At 37.1% G+C, this 17113-nt stretch overlaps 1 protein-coding gene across 22 annotated transcripts; it reads left to right on the top strand.

The window, feature by feature from the left end:
- The first annotated feature begins 459 nt into the window (after positions 1 to 459).
- Positions 460 to 15769, top strand: LOC18441536 (uncharacterized). Of its 22 annotated transcripts, none has more exons than XR_016040339.1 (26): positions 460 to 676; positions 1203 to 1477; positions 2527 to 2873; positions 3307 to 3424; positions 3589 to 3712; positions 3829 to 3909; positions 4080 to 4293; positions 4673 to 4736; positions 4825 to 4881; positions 5127 to 5195; positions 5797 to 5853; positions 5949 to 6056; positions 6126 to 6198; positions 9879 to 9922; positions 10083 to 10172; positions 10682 to 10863; positions 10994 to 11102; positions 11273 to 11371; positions 11476 to 11619; positions 11754 to 11915; positions 12178 to 12399; positions 13184 to 13383; positions 13479 to 13651; positions 14153 to 14335; positions 14451 to 14633; positions 14991 to 15769. XR_016040339.1 is itself a non-coding variant. In XM_020671785.2 (26 exons), exons 1-26 carry the CDS (start codon positions 667 to 669, stop codon positions 15072 to 15074), a joined length of 3393 nt encoding a protein of 1130 aa, XP_020527444.1. In that variant the 5' UTR covers positions 460 to 666; the 3' UTR covers positions 15075 to 15769. The 22 variants fall into 22 exon arrangements, 6 of the variants coding, with proteins under 6 accessions (XP_020527444.1, XP_088702323.1, XP_020527447.1 ...); XR_016040342.1 differs by having other exon boundaries at positions 12164 to 12399; positions 13558 to 13651; XM_020671785.2 differs by having other exon boundaries at positions 13558 to 13651.
- Positions 15770 to 17113: the final 1344 nt, after the last annotated feature.

The raw sequence follows: 17113 nt of genomic DNA, 5'->3' as shown, positions 1-17113 counted from the left end.
AACCATCCAGAATTTTTATATGAATTTGCAAACTGGTAAATGTGGATATGTGAAGTGGACTGATTCTTACTCTACTTCTCAAATTACTGATTCAAAAAAATAGTTTTGATTTTTAATAATTAGAAAAAAATACGGTTTATATAAGGTTGCAACCTCAAACAATCCAATGCACCTCCTGACTTTGTACAATATTGGTGATCGAGAATTCTTAGGATTGTTGAAAATTTATTTTTGTTGCTAATTATAAGATTTTTAAACTCTAAAAAAGATCAAATCAAACATATCTATAAATACATGAAAATTTTAAAACTAGACATTACCAAAATAACGCCTTGCAAGACGTAATTTGTTTAAAACTTGAAAATCTCTTTTTTTCTCCGTAACCATTTTATCTTGATATTAAAATGATCGATTAGATATTTTTTCAACATAAAAATAATATTTTTTTCAAAAAAATTAAGAGATGCACTTTAATTGAAGATGAATCATTTAACTCTCCCCGTTCTCCAATGAAACGTTTGGAGTGGCACGTACACATACACCAAGAACGGCTTCTATGCATAACAAACTAAAGCAGAGGCTCAGCTCAGTCACCAAGTTCTCCAATTCGAAACCCTAATCTTGAAAACCAGCAACCTCATTAAATTTGTGGAGATAGTTTAAGCAATGGGCACTGGTATGTTTTGCAGATCTCTTACCCTATGTCTCAATCTCTTCCCTCATTTCTCTACTATAAACTTTGAATTTGCATTTATTATCAACTCCGAGAAAAGATACAGGGACTCATGGCCTCCTGTGAGTTATGATCCTTGATAAAACAGAACGGGGGACCTGCAGCTGACCCTGTATAGTTGGGGAAAGGCTCTGACGATGATCATGATTAACTCCGAGGAAACTCTCTTTCATTTCTATAAACTTATGATGGTACCCTGCAATTCTGATGGCCGTGACTGACAATTCCAAACCCCAGCTGGCAATTTTTTTATTTTGTCGAAATTCACATGGTCGTTTGTGTTTTGGCCAAATATCTTCAAGTGCACGAGAAATTTGGCTGATTTGCTAAAATTCAGTAGTTCGGTTATTGTTCTTGCAAATCTGCCACAGAGCTTTTTTCTGTATTTTGTCATTTTTTTTCCTGAATTGATTCCATGAAAGTTATTGCTCACCATGATTGAATTTTAATCCTTGGGTACCCTTTACAGTTGAATTGGAGGAACAACAGGAGAAGCTTCGAAGATTTGTGGATTCATGGAGAGATAAAAGCTTTGACATATTGAATGGGCTTGATGATGATGGTTATGGGACCTCTTCGATACTCGATGTTCAATGCTCAGAGTTGGACCCCATCCATGTCTGTGTGGAGCCAATGGAGTATGCTTCGATTCCGAGACTTGTTGAGGCCGATAATGTTGGTGTTGCCAAGCTTGTCACCGTGCTTTCCTACAATTGTTTCGAAATTTCCAAGCTTTGTAGACAGGTATACTCTCTCTCTCTTTCTATCTCTCGTTATTAGTGTAGTTTGGTTGTAGAATTTTGTTATATATTTGCATTTTGCTTTGGTGTAATGAAAAAGTTACCTTAAAAAGTAGAATTAAGGTGCACCTCTAAAATCTTTCGTAAAGGTTGTTTTGATGTTGGGAAAACATCTAATTGATCATCTCGACATCGAGATGTATAGAAATGGAGAAAAAAAGAGATTTCAAGGCCTAAAAGTAATGAATCTTGTAACATATTAGCTGGATCGTCCATTTTCAAAATCTTCATGCATTTATAGATCTGCTTGATTTGAACTATTTTTTAAGTTTAAAATTTTATACTTAGAGATAAAAATAGATTCTTTCACCATCCTAAGAATTTTCGACACCAAAATTGCATCTCATGACAAAATTTTGAGGTGCACCTTAATTTGATTGTTTAAGGTTGCAACGTTATGCACACCACACCCTTTGTGTGGTTCAATATAATCAATGAATTGTGATTGTCGCACCCCGCCTGAATGTTCTGCATGATGATCCAGTAGAGTTACAGTTTGTTAGAAGGGAAAGTATACAATAAGACCATTTACAGAGGCCAATTGTAAGCAATGTAAATGGTCTTACAATGTACAATCCCTTGTTAGAAACTGTCATAGAAAAGTAATAGCTACATTGTTCTTTCTGAAGTGCTTCAAAACAAATCTTGGCTTAGGTTTTGCATCTGTTTGGGCCCACCCTTGTCACATGTTTTCCAAAATATTTTGCCCTAAATCTCTTACTCTTTCAAGTATCGGACATGTCATACTGTCCTAGTTTTCTAATTTTTATGTGCAGAAGATTCTAATTCCCTATGCTCTTATCCCTTGAAACTTTTAATGTGAAATGACACGCGTAGGATTGCGCCAGCATGTTTTTCTGATGGTTTTCTGGGAATACCGTGTTGACATTGAGATTTGTGATTGGGAATATATATGATTCATTTGTTTGTTCGAATGTGGCAAGTATTTGTTTTTTCTTTCTGGGGTCTGACAAATTTTTACTCTGGTTGTAGGCTTCAACAAATATTTATTTGAAGTTGCTTATGTTTGGTCATCGATCAAGTTCACAAGAGATGCTTTTGGAAGGAGAGTCACAAAAGGCTTTTGGTCACTCTTTATCCTTGTTCATGGAAGTATCCGATATCACATGTAGAGCGATTGAAGTGATGGGGAACTTGCTTCAACAACTAGATTCCATTTATTTGCAAGAGCAAAATCACAGACCATATCAATTTTTAAAAAATGCTACATTACAAACTACATTTTCAACATTTGGTGATGGCTTGACAATATTCTTGGTTCTCGACGAAATTTTACAGAAGAATAGCCATATTAGGAGCCACATGTCTCTCTTCATGAGGTAGCTTATCTATTTCCTTTCAGAAGTGGGGCTCATAATCTTTCTGACTGCTGATTTTTTTTTAGGCTGCATTCAACATTCAGATATGCTAAGATGTGTTTGCATCTGTATTTGTGTCAACACACATTCTGGTTTTTTTATGCTTATACCAACAAAATTGATAATGGTAGAGCCATGTCAAGGTTGTGTGGGCTATTCCATGTCTCGCTGGTTTGCTTTTTCTTGACTGCAGTGTCAAAATAATGGACCTCTGTATCGTTTTTGCTGCTGGTTTACATTTTGTCAACTTCTTGCATATTGGTTTTACTTTCAGAAGTTCTTAATCTTTTGCTTTCCCTTTTTTCTGGAATTAGTCTGAACCTAAGCTAGTCCCTGTATTGTAGGCAGTCGAGCATAATATTCTCTATGGAGCCCTAATCATGTGTTCAAATAGGATGATTGCGAAGGTGAAATTGGACCCAAATAGTTTTGATATATCATTGGAGGATCTGGACTACCTTGACCAAGTGGTTAATCAACTTGAAAAGTCTTTCCATGATGGTTTTCTCAAGGTACTAAGGCTCCTTTCTAAATCGTTGTAGTATGCTCCTTTCTAAATCGTTGTAGTATGGAGTTCTATAGTATTTCTCTTCGAACACCTTTATGTGATATCTCTAACTATGCATGTGGAAATGTCAGTAACTGATCGTTGTTAAACTTTTGTGTATGTTCCCAGCGGTTATTTAAGGAGGACTCATTGTGGCATGGGACACTTCAGAAGATCAAGTCCAACAGAAAGTTTCTTGATGCTTTGTCTTCATGTACTTATGAGGGGCTGTCTGATATTTCTCATCATTTAGGTGAGTTAATTTTAAATGTTAAATGTTTATGTTGGGTATTGTAGTTATTAAATGAGGAATTCGTAGTTCTTAGCCATATATACATGCTTTCAATTTTATTTTGTTTTTCATGGCAGATACATGGAAGGAGTATCCTTGTGATAGAAAGAACATGTTACGTTATGTTGCTCTATTTGTCTTCAGATCATATCTTTTGGGTACACCCTGGATCTCATATTTACCTATAAGCATATGTGCAACTGCTTGCAACTTACTCTTATCTATGCGTGCCTTGAAAATCTGTTGGTTTTGTTTGTTAGCTTTTTTTTTCTAAAACTCATTGCGATCTACTTTTTGGTCACTGATATGTCTTTGCACATTATTGCAGTTGAAACTGTAGAAAAACGTATGGGAAAGGTGATTATTGAGGTGATTTGTATGGCTCCTGTAATTTATGTGGAGGGGGGCATCAGATTTGTGCTTTTGGACTTACTAAATAATCAACTTCCTCAGTCTGTTATCTCTTGGCCTCTGTTTAGACAAACTTCTAGGGACACCGATGTCAGAAATTATGTTGAACATGTGGATTTTATATTTGGAAGGTATGGATAATGTTTCTCTCTGTGAAAGTCGTATACTTAAGTTGTATCCTTGAATTTATAATTTCAGTTGTATTCTTGAATTTATGATTTCAATTGTATCCTTGAATTTATGATTTCATACTTATGATGGATTGTTTCGCCGTGAATTTTAGTCACAATACATTGCTCTTCTCTAGGGATTTGATGCTTTGCCTCATTCTTACTAAATAAGTGATGTAGATGGCCCTTTCATCCACTTTTTGTGTTAGAATAGTGAACTTGAGTTGACCTATTTTGTGGTCTACATGGCAACTAATTTGGATGTTTTCAATGATCTTCCAACATGCTGTTGCTTTACTTATGGCTTATTAACATATAGTTCACTACTTGTTTTGCGTAGGGATTGGCAAACAATGAGAGATGCATTAGCAGGTTGGGTAGCATCCTTTCATGCATATCCCATGGTAATATTCTTGTTTGCTGGGCATAAAAAAAAAAGAATTACCATGCAGAGTGTGCTCTGATGTTGACTTATGTATTTTTGGATATCAGACTGTGTTTTCAAGCATTGAAGGAATCCTTCGCACTTATTTTAGACAAACTATTCAGGTTTGTTTCCTTACTTCCTTTCGAATTGCAAGAATTGTTGTTATTCCTTCTTTGATGGATTTGCATCTGTTGCATTTTGGTCTTCAATTTTTCTATTCTACGTTTCATTGTAATTATCATCAAGTTCGCTATTTGACTATGATGATGATGACTATTTGATTCTATCAATGTAGAGCTAGTTTATATGTTTTATATGTCATAAAGTTCATGACGGGTTTTTACTCAGTTCTGTTTAACAATTGCAGGGAATACTCTTGGCACATAGATTGCAAACCATAGCCATGTCTTTGCTTGACCTACATGCATATTTTGAGGTAATTGCTTAAAGGATTTTCTGCTTTGAATTGCCACGGTGCTGAATTTTTATTGCTCATGTGACCCAAAGTTCCTGTTCCGTGGATTATGTTTTTTAATTACTGGTTCATCTAAAACATTTGTCCTAGTAATCACTTGGGACCTTGTATCAGTCATTTCACTTCTTGATATGCTTATGAAAATTCCGGTAATGAGTATGCGACATTATTCAAAGTATTGGTTATCATTACTGACCCCAGAGGGTGTGCTTCATGCAATAAAAAACTTTTCAATCAGTTGCAGTAGCTATGGGTCTAGCCTGTTGCCTAGAGTTGTGGAACAAATACGATAACCAACCTTATCCATGGATTTACATATAGTTTTGTACATGCAGATTCATGTAGACCCATTGTCTAGAGTTGGGGAACAAATAAGATAACCAACCTTATCCATTGATTTACATATAGTTTCATACATACGGATTCATGGCACATGATTTGTCTTGTATTTTGAAAGAGCTTACCTTTGCAAAAGAAGATGCTTTAATCTCGGCACTATTAGATTATGTTATAATTTTGTTCTCTTATCTCATTCATATGTTCTTGTTTGGCTGTGTTGCAGGTTCCTATCAAGAGAGAGAAAGCAAAGTCTCTTTGCCACATACTTGTTCTATTGAAAGTAAGGAATTTGCTTGGGATGAAACTTGACATGTTTTGATCTTTTAATTCTTTTCTGTGCATATGAAGTGTGGCTTATTGTTCCCTTTGTTATAGGTGGTTGAGAACACTTTCTGCAAGAAGATACCTGATATTGTTCGAAGTTTGCCTCATATCATACATCTTGTTCAAGCTGATATAGAGCATTTTCTTCTTCCTGTCAAGGTTCCTATCATTGTTTTCATGTTCTATAGTTTTTACAGACCGACACGATTTATATTTTTTGATATGCAGGACGAGTTGCATTCAGAAATTGCCAAAGGAGGCCACTCTAGCAAGTCAAGCTTTTTGAGCTCTATGATAGGGAGTATGGTCAAGTACCTAATTCTTGTGTTATGATTGATAGCCTTTTGAAAGCGCAAAGGGACTACCTTATTAGCTCATATGCCAGATATATATGCTTTGCATACTGATATCGAGTTGGTCAATGTAGGTACCATATTTGGATGCTCATTGGGTAAATCTAAAGTAATATAAATAAAAAATGTAAAATAAATAAATGCAAAATGATGTATGATAATACGATATGTCTAATGTGAAGTAGATAATATGATATATCAATGATATAATGTGCATGTTATAATATACATTTTGAGAACATGTAAAATGACATATCTAGTAGTTCTATATCTTTATTATTCTATTTACAGTACACCTAGCACTATATGGTGCACCCATGTGCTATATACCATTTGTTATTATATACTTACACAATTTATGGGCTATATCTATGTATTATATATTTTTTAGATTGTATACTATATGTCTTTTCGCTGTGTAGGATACCCATTGATACCCTCTTTCTGGATTTTGTGAAGCACTGAATAATATTCGCACTCCCAATATCTGTGTCCATATGGATAGACACTTGGGCCCCATTTGGACGTCCCCTTCTTAAGCGGTAGGAATAAAATTGCTTTTATTTTTGCACCTGATTGGGTGGTGTGCCAGCACATGTTTAGGGATGGACCCTGCTTATCCTGTAAGCAAAACCAATAGGCTCTATTTCACCATAGGGATAAAACAAAATGAACTTCTATTTTGATATCACCAAAAATGTGGATACTGTTCCACTTGTCTATGAATGTTGAAGACTGCCTATTTTCATGATTGTCCATAACTCAAACCGACAATAGGGCTCGGATATGGCTACCATGATGGCCAAATGGGGATTTAGGTATTAGGGTGGTCAGCATGGTGCTGAACACTTAGCGACCTTTGGTGTACAGAGAGAAGGGTTATGCAATTTTTAACAATTGTAGAGAACAGGCTCCTGTGTGATATGCCTTTTTGATCTATTTATTCAATATCAATCTGTGATGCATTGATATAAGTTAGAGGACAGGCTTTTGCGTGATATGCCTTTTTGATCTATTTATTGAATATCAATCTGTGATGCATTGACATAAGACATACCAGTAAAACTAGTCTAAAGACAAATAATGAAGCTTGCTAAATATCATTGTTTACAGTTTTGGAATGTTTTGTATTTGGGGAAATTTATCGAATGATCTCCTTGGAATTAAAAAATAGTCCCTCTGTTTACGTTCAAGTCCCACTTTTTGCAATTTATTTATTCCCAAATTATCCCCAGTTCGGACATCCAGTTATAGATAACCCCTCTAGGGCCTACTTTCTAGGCATGGCCCTTCCCATGACCCTCCCCCCGTCCTCCCAAACAAAAAAAGACAAACACTATCTAAACCTCACCACTAACTCAAATACTAATTTTTGCACCCAACACCACAAAGTAAGAAATTAGCTTTTTTTAGGATGAAAATAACCCCTTTCTGTAAGCTGCATTTCCCCCCTTTCTCCTTATCTATCCCTTTCTTTCTCAAATCCCCCATGCTCCCACTGTCTCTGTTAAGCTCCCACACACCTTTACTCTCTCTCAAGCCTCTCCGTGCACTTCCACTCTCTCTCAAGCCTCTCCATGTGCCACTTTGTCTCTCCAGGTCCTCCACAGACTTAAGGCTCCTGCACGCACCTCCCATTCCACGCAACTTCTTCGATTCTCTTTGCAACTTCATGCACCAAAATCTCTCTCTCTCTCTCTCTCTCTCTCTCTCTCTCTCTCACACACACACACACACACATCAGAGATTCACCACTAAGAGAACCAGATTGGGCACACCACGCAGAAACTATATGTGCTAGTTCCATACTCCATGAGTACATAGAGTGCCAGACTGGTTGAATAATAACTGGAGGCTGGTTTGGTACTCCATAAGCCGGACTGGCATCTAATACAAAGAATCATAATGAAAGCAAGTGCCCATTAATTTGATGAATAAAAAATTCACATAACAATCATTCAAAAACGGTAAACAAAAAATTTTAAAATTCACAGAACAATCATTCAAGATGAACCGGAAGCTGGTCCGGAACACAGTGTTGTACTGGCTTCAAAAACAGATAGAAGCAGGTCCGACTAATAGTGCGTCCCTAAACTAAAAACGACTTCCATGTGATCTTCTTGGGCTTCATGGGTGTGTGCTCGGTGTTTCCGGCTCCATTTTATGCTTGCAATGCATGCCACAGAAGCACACCATCACTGTCAGTTTCATTATGCAAGCAAAGAATAAGACCAGCCCCATCACAAATTGGACCACCGTGGTACCCAGTTGACCATGGTCAAGCACTGGAGTAATGAAGGTACTGCCTAAAGCCTAGAGTGACCCATAACCTTGGGAGAGGAAACCCTGAAGGCTCTTTACAGACCATCATATATGTGTGTGTATATGCGTGCGTGCGTGCTGCGAGAGAGAGAGAGAGAGAAGAGAGAGAGAGAGAGAGAGAGAGAGAGAGAGAGAGAGAGAGAAGAGAGAGAGAGAGAGAGAGAGAGAGAGAGAGAGAGAGAGAGAGGACAACTTAACATTGGATGTCTGAAACATAGGTAAATTAGGAATAAAAAAGATTGCAAAAGTGGGACTTGAGCAGAGACCAGAAAATATGTGGGACTATTTTTTAATTTCAAATATTAGGGGATCTTTCCATAGATTTTTATTGATTTTAAAGGCTCGACTACCTGTGCGGAAAGACTTGGCTGTTTGATCTTATTTCATTTTTCCTTTGTGTAGTCATATGTTCATAAACTGGTCCTTCCAATGTATTCTAATCTAATCCGTTGTTTATCATAGGCATGCCTAACGATGCTGATCTTAGTTCGTCAACTTTTCTAATTGTCTGGAACATTTGATCTCCTCAAATTATTTCACTATCGTATCAAGTTGTCTAGTTTGTTCCATCTATAGTCAAGGTTTCAAAAAACGCTAGGCGGCCGGCCTGGCACCTAGTGCCCAGGCGGATGCTCAGAACCTTAGACGCCTTGTTGTACAAGTGATATAGATATGTAGTATATATACATATATTTGTGCCAATTTTAGAATTTATTACATTTGAAAATATGGTAACATATTTATATGTACAAAAATATGATATATCGCATGTTGAGAATAAATTTGTTCAAAATTTCAAAATTCAAACCATACGAAGTTTAAAAGTCTAATAGGATATGTATTAGTAATACTCTCAAACTCTCTATATTTCATAATAAGTGAAAAGGTTTAGGAAGGTTCTTCAAACCACAAAAAATATTTTTGATTCTCAGAAACAAGTATAGCTAAGAGATTGAAGGTTTATGGAAATTTTCTTTTAACTTTGGGGGTTGAAAATAACCCCCATAACCTATTTAAACCTCAAAATTACTCCATTTTCCCTTTTGGGTATTTTTTTTAAAAAAAAATCCACGTCCTTGGACGCCTGCCCAGGTACATCCGCTCGTGTAGGGCTGCCTGGGTCTGGGCGTGCGGTATTTTGGTCCAGGCTGCCTAGGCGTTGGGCGGACCGTTTTTTAAAACATTGTCTATAGTCTATACTACCCTTCCTATTCAATGATCCTATATTCATTTTACTGCTTTTATTAGCATGTTAATTTTTTCTGGCATTGGTTCTAAAAAATGGGCATTTGTCATTTATTTGCAGGGGGTAAGGATATAGATATAAGGATCACTGATTCCCTTTCTTTGGTAAGTGCATTTTAGCTGCCTTTCATTTATGTATTCATTACGCCATAAAACATCTAGAGACCATACTACTATTTATAGTTAACTTATATGATTGGATCATGTGGAAATTGAGAAGACATAATCCAAGTTTAACCCAGGAGGTTTCCTTTTCTGTTTACAGGTTTTGATAGCACTGAAAATGCTACAAGGAGGGGGGAATATTAAGAGGCTATGTATTGTTAATGTTGCACTAGATATTCTCCAAAGCATAGTGAGTTTCTAACTTTAAAAATTGGCCTTATTGCTATTATGTTTTTATATTTGTCCCTGCCATTCGTCCACGTCTGCAAACAATTTGGGTCTTTGAACAGCTTAAATTTCAATGGAACTTGAAACTTTTTTTTGTCCTTAACTGGTATCTCCTTTGCCCATGTTGTAAATGAATATTCAGTAAACATTTCATTAACATATTATTTTGTGGTGCATAGAAGCTGTGATTCATATGCACAAGGCTCACTCTATGTATCTATTATCCACATTCTACTGGATATCTTGTGATGTTCTTTAGGTTTACTGTGAATAATTGAGGATAAATGGAAAATGGATGTCACTTATTCTTCCTATTACTTATTGGTATCAATACTATGACCTATTATAACCTGTTTACAATGCAGTTATTGCTTAAGCAGAAGTATGCATCCTGAAATTGCAGATTTGAACTGCTTGACCTATTCATTGTGAATGGAGCTGGTACTTACTAAGGGGTTCCTTGTGTAATAGGGTCACGTGGACATGAACTATCCAAGAGTTAGAAAGCTGATTTCTAAGCTGCATATGGTTTCTGATTTTCAAAGAGTTGTTGGCGAGGTAACAAATTGCAGCTTCTTGTACTGGAGAAAAGAAATGATGGGAACTTGGCTCCCTATGGTTTACACAGATGTCAACAAAATTTCATGGTTGCGGTAAGATTGACTGAAATCTAGACCTTGTCTTGGATAAGGATTGGTTTGTGACATTTTAGCTATGTTATCAATTGCTTCAAATAAAGGAAGCTCTTAATATGTTGAATCTTTGGCTTCTGGAAACTTCCAGGTTTCTTCTTGAGGCATTCTGTGATGGGCTACGGCTTCTTAAATTTGGAAATGTTGGTCGGTTGACTCTACGCTCATTCGAAGGGGAGATAAAGGATGCTCTAAATAACGTATGCTCTTTTCTTTTCCCATTTGAACTGTTTGAATCGTTTAGTATAACTTGTTTCTTAAACAACCATTTCTTTCCTGAATGCTCACAAGCCTTCTTCTGTGTTGGATTGCTTTTCTTTGGTCTTATTTGGAATCCAGGATCAAATAGTAACTCCCTCTCCTTGAACAGGAAATTATGGTTCCTCTTTGTAGAGATATTGAAACTGATCTCCGCCTTCATGTACACTCCACCCATATTAAGGGATCTGTGCATGTGAACCCAACAAAGGTGCTTTATCTTTCTGATCTTGAACCTTCAATATGGAACTTTCTTTTTTGAAAAGGAAAATAAGCTGGATGTGTGATAGAGGCTAATGTGCACTCTAATGTCAGACTGGAGTTCGTAATCTTTCTTGGTATCTACGGTTGGAACCTCTGAGATTACCATTCAAGCTTATCCATATAAAATCACACGTCGAGGCATATCTTGATTCTACGTTCTATAACCACACAGCCATGTCCCCTTACAACTGGAAGGTAAATGTTATCATCTCACACTCCTGTTCTGCAAGTGCCATCCTTCATTCCACTGGTTATTTTATGATCAGTTTTACCTTGGACCTTGTTCATATCAGATATATGTTTCTGTCACTGACATGCTTGATTTTCAGACATACACAGAAATGAAGCACTTGGCAGAGCTCAAATATGGGGTTGTTTTGGATGGAATTCACCTTCCGGAGCGTTCGTTGGATCTAGGACTTGATGTTCTTGATATTATGCGCAATTTACATCAGTTTGCTGAGTCTTACATGTACAACATAAATGCACAAGTAATTGCCATATATATTCTTTTTCTTAAAGGATAAATTAGGCTTTTGAGTTTCCTTCAAACATGTGAAAAAATTGCAACAAATGGTACAATTAACACTTTTTTTTCCCTGAGCTATAGTCATATACTTGTTGCATGACATGTATATATTTTGGGAAGATTAGATTTTGTTTATCAATCATTATCTTCTGTTATTAAATGCATTTTACATAGCAATTTTAAGATCTCAATGTTTTGTGTTCTTATCAGAAACTCACACGCAGGTTTTCATTGAGAGGGTTTCAAGTGATCAGGGTCGGAAGACTATAAGGATTATCAGTGTGGATCATGTTGCCTCTTCTGTAGCCACCCATGGTTTGGGAATCATAGATACTGTAATGCATTCAATAAACTACTTTCTAGAAGAGAAGATTGCTTCACTGTCTGAGGTTTTTCAAGATGACCATTTTAGATCGCAGTTATTGAAAGAATACAAATTCTGGAAGGTAACTACAATCTCCTGTATTTGACATTTCTTTTCTTATAGTTCATCTGTGTAAAATTCAAGGAAAATTTTGATTTCTGGCTTTCAGCCTTTATCTTATTGAACGATTATGTTTAGTGTCCTTACATTTGTTAAATTTACCTGAATAGATGTGTGCAGTTTGTTCTGATGCGTTGCACTAACATGGAAAAAAACCCTTCTCGGTACAACATGGAATCCGCCCTAGAGATTTTTATGGCCCTAGATTTCCTCTTGATAAGTTTGGAACCTAGGGTTTGTGCTGCATCTCATAGATACTTTACAACACACACACACACATCAATTCATTTGCAGATTAGTTTTTACTTGCAGAATGACAAAAGCTGTGAAAATAGATTATATCCAGTTGGTTTGGAGGTGCTTTCTTCATTGCGACCATATTATATAAGGACTCTATTTTTATATGCAGAATAAGAAGGATGCTTCATCTCATGAGTACCTTTTCAACTTACATACCTTGACACTCATGCACTTGCACACAGACACAGGATGACAAAACATGTGAAATAAAATTCAATCCTTTTGTTTTGAAAGCGTTTTCTGTTTTTTTTTTTTTTTCGTTTTTTTTGGGGTAGATCAGTGGGGAATACGGGCCCGTAACCATTTTGGATAGAATCAGTTCTTTTAAAGTATTAGTGAGAATGAAGGCCGTGACCTTTAATTGGGGCTCAGTTTTTTTTAAATGTTTGTGAAGGTGTTTTCTTCATCGTAGGCATATTGTATGAGAACTCAATTTTTACCTGCAGAATGACAAAGGATATCTCGACAAATACCCCTTTTCTCGGGCCGAAGAGCTGAACGAAGCCACTGGAAAAAAGGATGTGGAGGTTGAAGAATTGAGCATTTTGGAACAAGTTTGTTCTCTTCTCACTGAGATTGGTAATGTGGTTGGGTTCGCCAAAATTCTCCAAACAGGAAGTCTTCGTCATGCCTGTACTATTTCTCAGTATGTACTCAATACATTTCATGAAGATGCATGGATTACTTGTTATTTTGTGTTCACTTTTTTTTATTGGAGCTTTTAATCTTCACAAATCTCAGGTTTATACAAAAGCCCCAAATATTTAGTGAGCCTCACGGGAAATTCTCAGCACTTGGGTTTTATTGACAAAATGTGCAGAACAAGTAGAGATATGTGCACAATGCTGGATCATAAGTACAGTTTGTCGGATCATGCGAATTATCTCTCAATCCTTGACAATGCACTTTTTAAGGTTGGTGAATTGGGATTACCTTTCACCTCAACTCTTTCAAATTAGTTCAATGGAGCACTTGTTCCAAAGAGTTTACTATACTTACCAACCTTCAATGAATGGATACCATTTTGCAGAGGTTCAGAACATTTGGAGCTTCCCTTCTTGTTTGGGATGCATCTAGTGATTCGAAGTTTCAAATACCCTTGCATTTAATTTTTGTAACAACCACTGTGTTGTAACTTGAAATGGTCTTTTGAGAAATCTACAAGGCCATTGTATGTGAGTTTTGAACTGCTGCTTATGGCATCGAGCAAGTTTTCAGAAAGTATTCATGCTTGTAGTGGACAAATGCCTTGAACCATTATGCTTATAAATGTTCAACATTATAGAAAAAATATTGTTCTTTAGATCAATCTGTTCTTCTAATTATCTCCTCTTAAGTACTATTCCCTAATGGTTTGTTGAATTATCGAAGACACAAAAATAACTTCCGTTTTGTACCAATTTATTATTTTGCAGGGCCTCCAAGGCAGTGAAAAGGCCCATTTGAAGCAATTTTTCCTTGTAATTCCAGCTTTAACAATCAATGTAGTAGACAGTAAAGTCCATTATAAAGACAAAGTATTGCAGCGGGGGCGTGATGCCGCAAACCAAACACCATCAGATGATGGCTTCATGCTTGGGATTGCTTACATTCTCAAGGTTCTTTCCATGATGGACTTGGATTCTATGCTTACTGTTTTGCGATGCATTTCTTGTAAAACTGATGGATCTTATCTCACCATGTTTCGGAGATTTAATTTGAAAATGATTACAGCTTATGGGGCAAGGCGAGTTGTTTGATGGGCTACACTGGTTTTCTTCCGCAACAAGCCATTTTGACGAAGCAATGGCATCTGCGGTTGAGAGTGGAGGGACAGAGCAACGAAAGGGGAGTGGACTTGCGCTTTTGAAACTTTGGAGCTCCTCGCTTGCTACTGTCTCGTCAAAAACGCAAAAGGTTTGTCCTCCGCTTGATAGTTTTTCCAGCTTCTATCTCTTTGATTTATTCTTTCTTGTACTGGGATTCCAAACTTTCAATCCTAGCCTTCTCCATGAGAATATTCTTACCACAATCTCTTCCTACTGTCATGAACTGTGACTAGAACTCTTCTGATACCTATAGAGTCTTTCCATCGACCTCCCAAATAAACACACACTATCTATTTTTTATTTTGCCTTCTGTTGTTTCTTTTTTAGCCAATAACAAGAGTGTTCGAAATACCTTGGCTGCGAATGTAGCATCTCAGATCAAATAAAACTCATAAAAGGTTTCTTCACCCCTCAGTTTGTGTTTAATCTACTTTCCATATTGTAGGTTCTCGACACCATTAAGCGATGTAGGATGGAGATGGAGCTCATTGAGTTTGGTGTCAACACTGCAAGAACAATCTTGTATTGATTGATATCTACAGTTGACTTCCTCAAGATGAAGAGGCAAGGATGTGATCATTGTTGGCTTCACACTGGCCTTTGTGGCCCTTGTGCTGATATTGTTCTTTCACCTCTATGATAGAGAGAGAGCCATCCCCCGGTACACCCTGCCGTTCTCTTTTGCTGATGTCTAGGTTTGGCCTATATGGTTCAGCGAGCATCGGCACACCATAACCATGAGAGAGAGAGAGAGAGAGAGAGAGAGAGAGACCAGATTGGGTTGCATCCAATTACATTATATCCATTGTATTGCTACAAGATGTTATACATACCATATCCAGGTCAACCCTGATCTGACTTGGGAGGTCCTAGCTGGTTCCTGCCTGGTTTAGATCAAGTGGACCTGGACCCGGTTGAGTCAACTTGCTGATAAGCAGCCCTACTAGGTGTCGAGATGTTTCGGAAGAAAGCTCAATCAATTTGGTCATAAAAGAATACACTCATATGCTCGCAGATATAAACGTATAGACCTGTAGGCATGTGTATACATACACAAGTTGAAACCCATTAAAACATATACATTTACATGATAAAGGTAATGTTCGAGGAATTGGATCTCATCCAAAGACGGAAATTGTTGTTTGCATTGCACCCAAATTAAGACAAGTTGTTAGACTGGAATGCTGATCTCTGAAATGACATTCTTCCTTTTTGCAGTTTTTATTTTTTTATGAGTCCCAAATTCTGGCTTGAAATTCTGGAATTATAAACTGCAAGTTTCAAAACAAAAGATTGTGTATAACTGGTAATTAGAACCCCAGATTTCTAACAATGAGATTGCTCGGATTCTAACAATGAGATTGCCCGGATGCTCCCATGGTCACTTGGATGTGAAGTACAGTCTCCTTATCCGAATTTCCTCAACTTACATATACTAGTGTTTGGAAAGTTGTACTCAGGCTCCAACTCGCCAAGGTCGCATGTCCAGATCCATCACAGAAAACATGGGATCCTAAGATTGTGAGACACCCGATTTTCAGGCTTTTCAAATTGCCAAGTTCCTAATCAAATCCAACTCGGGCGATTCCCTAGTTAGACTGGTGAATTTTTAATTACTGATAAACTAATGACCCATATTTATGGTTATAGGTACTAACCTGCCCATCATTATAATGCATGTCTAATGATCTGTGTAATGCAAAATACAATAAATATTCTCCACAAGAGTTTCTTAGCAAGCCCCTTCAATCTTTTATAACTGAAATTTCAAACCACGGAGTGCATGATATGAAAGTCATAATGGTTTATGTGAATGATCAAATTAAAACAAGACAAAAAAAAAAAAATCCAACATATTCTTGCTCTTCTTCAACTCTTCCAACTCAAATCAATGCTGGATCAAAGATGTAAGCTTTGATAGTTCACTTGCTCCTAAAGCAACCCAGAAAGAGCCCCACAAAATCAATCTCAACGCTCCAAATCTGTTTTCTCAATTGAAAACTCTAATTAATCATTCACCTAGATTCTCTTAAACAGGTCTGGTGTTACCTTTATCTTCCTTATCCTCCTTGTATCATAGCCTATATGCTCCCACTCCTCTCTAGCGGGCTTGGGTTTTATTCTCTCCTTTTCTTGATCAAGCTCTTTTGTTTCCTTTCATCTGACTCCTAGGTCTCATTTGCTTCTTCTAAAGCTTAGCAGAAGCCTCCACACTCCTCTTAACCAGTCCTCCATGGCTTTTGGGCTCCTCACCGCCTTCTCAAAGTCTTCTTTCCAGCAGCTCTTTCTCTCCTCAGGCCTAGCGTCTTCCTTTCTGATTCCCAATTCCACTTGTCCTTCGGCTTCAACCATTTTGTCTTCATCCTCCACATCTTCATAATTACCTTGATTCTTTGGTCTCTACCTGTTCCTCTTCCTCTTCATCACACTCACCCCAAATCTTTGTTTCTCCCTCTTCATCCTCTACTTCATAGTCGCCCATCAGTTCCCAGTTTCCCTCTTCATCTTCATCACTAGAAATCTGATCTTCATCGTGGTAACCAGTCTTCGTGGCTTCGAGCTTGGCCT

Source organism: Amborella trichopoda, chromosome 9, assembly GCF_054954075.1.
Source record: "Amborella trichopoda isolate Santa Cruz 75 chromosome 9, AtrichopodaSantaCruz75HAP2 v2.0, whole genome shotgun sequence".
NCBI classification, from domain to species: domain Eukaryota; kingdom Viridiplantae; phylum Streptophyta; class Magnoliopsida; order Amborellales; family Amborellaceae; genus Amborella; species Amborella trichopoda.
This window is presented reverse-complemented; position numbering and strand designations above follow the sequence as displayed.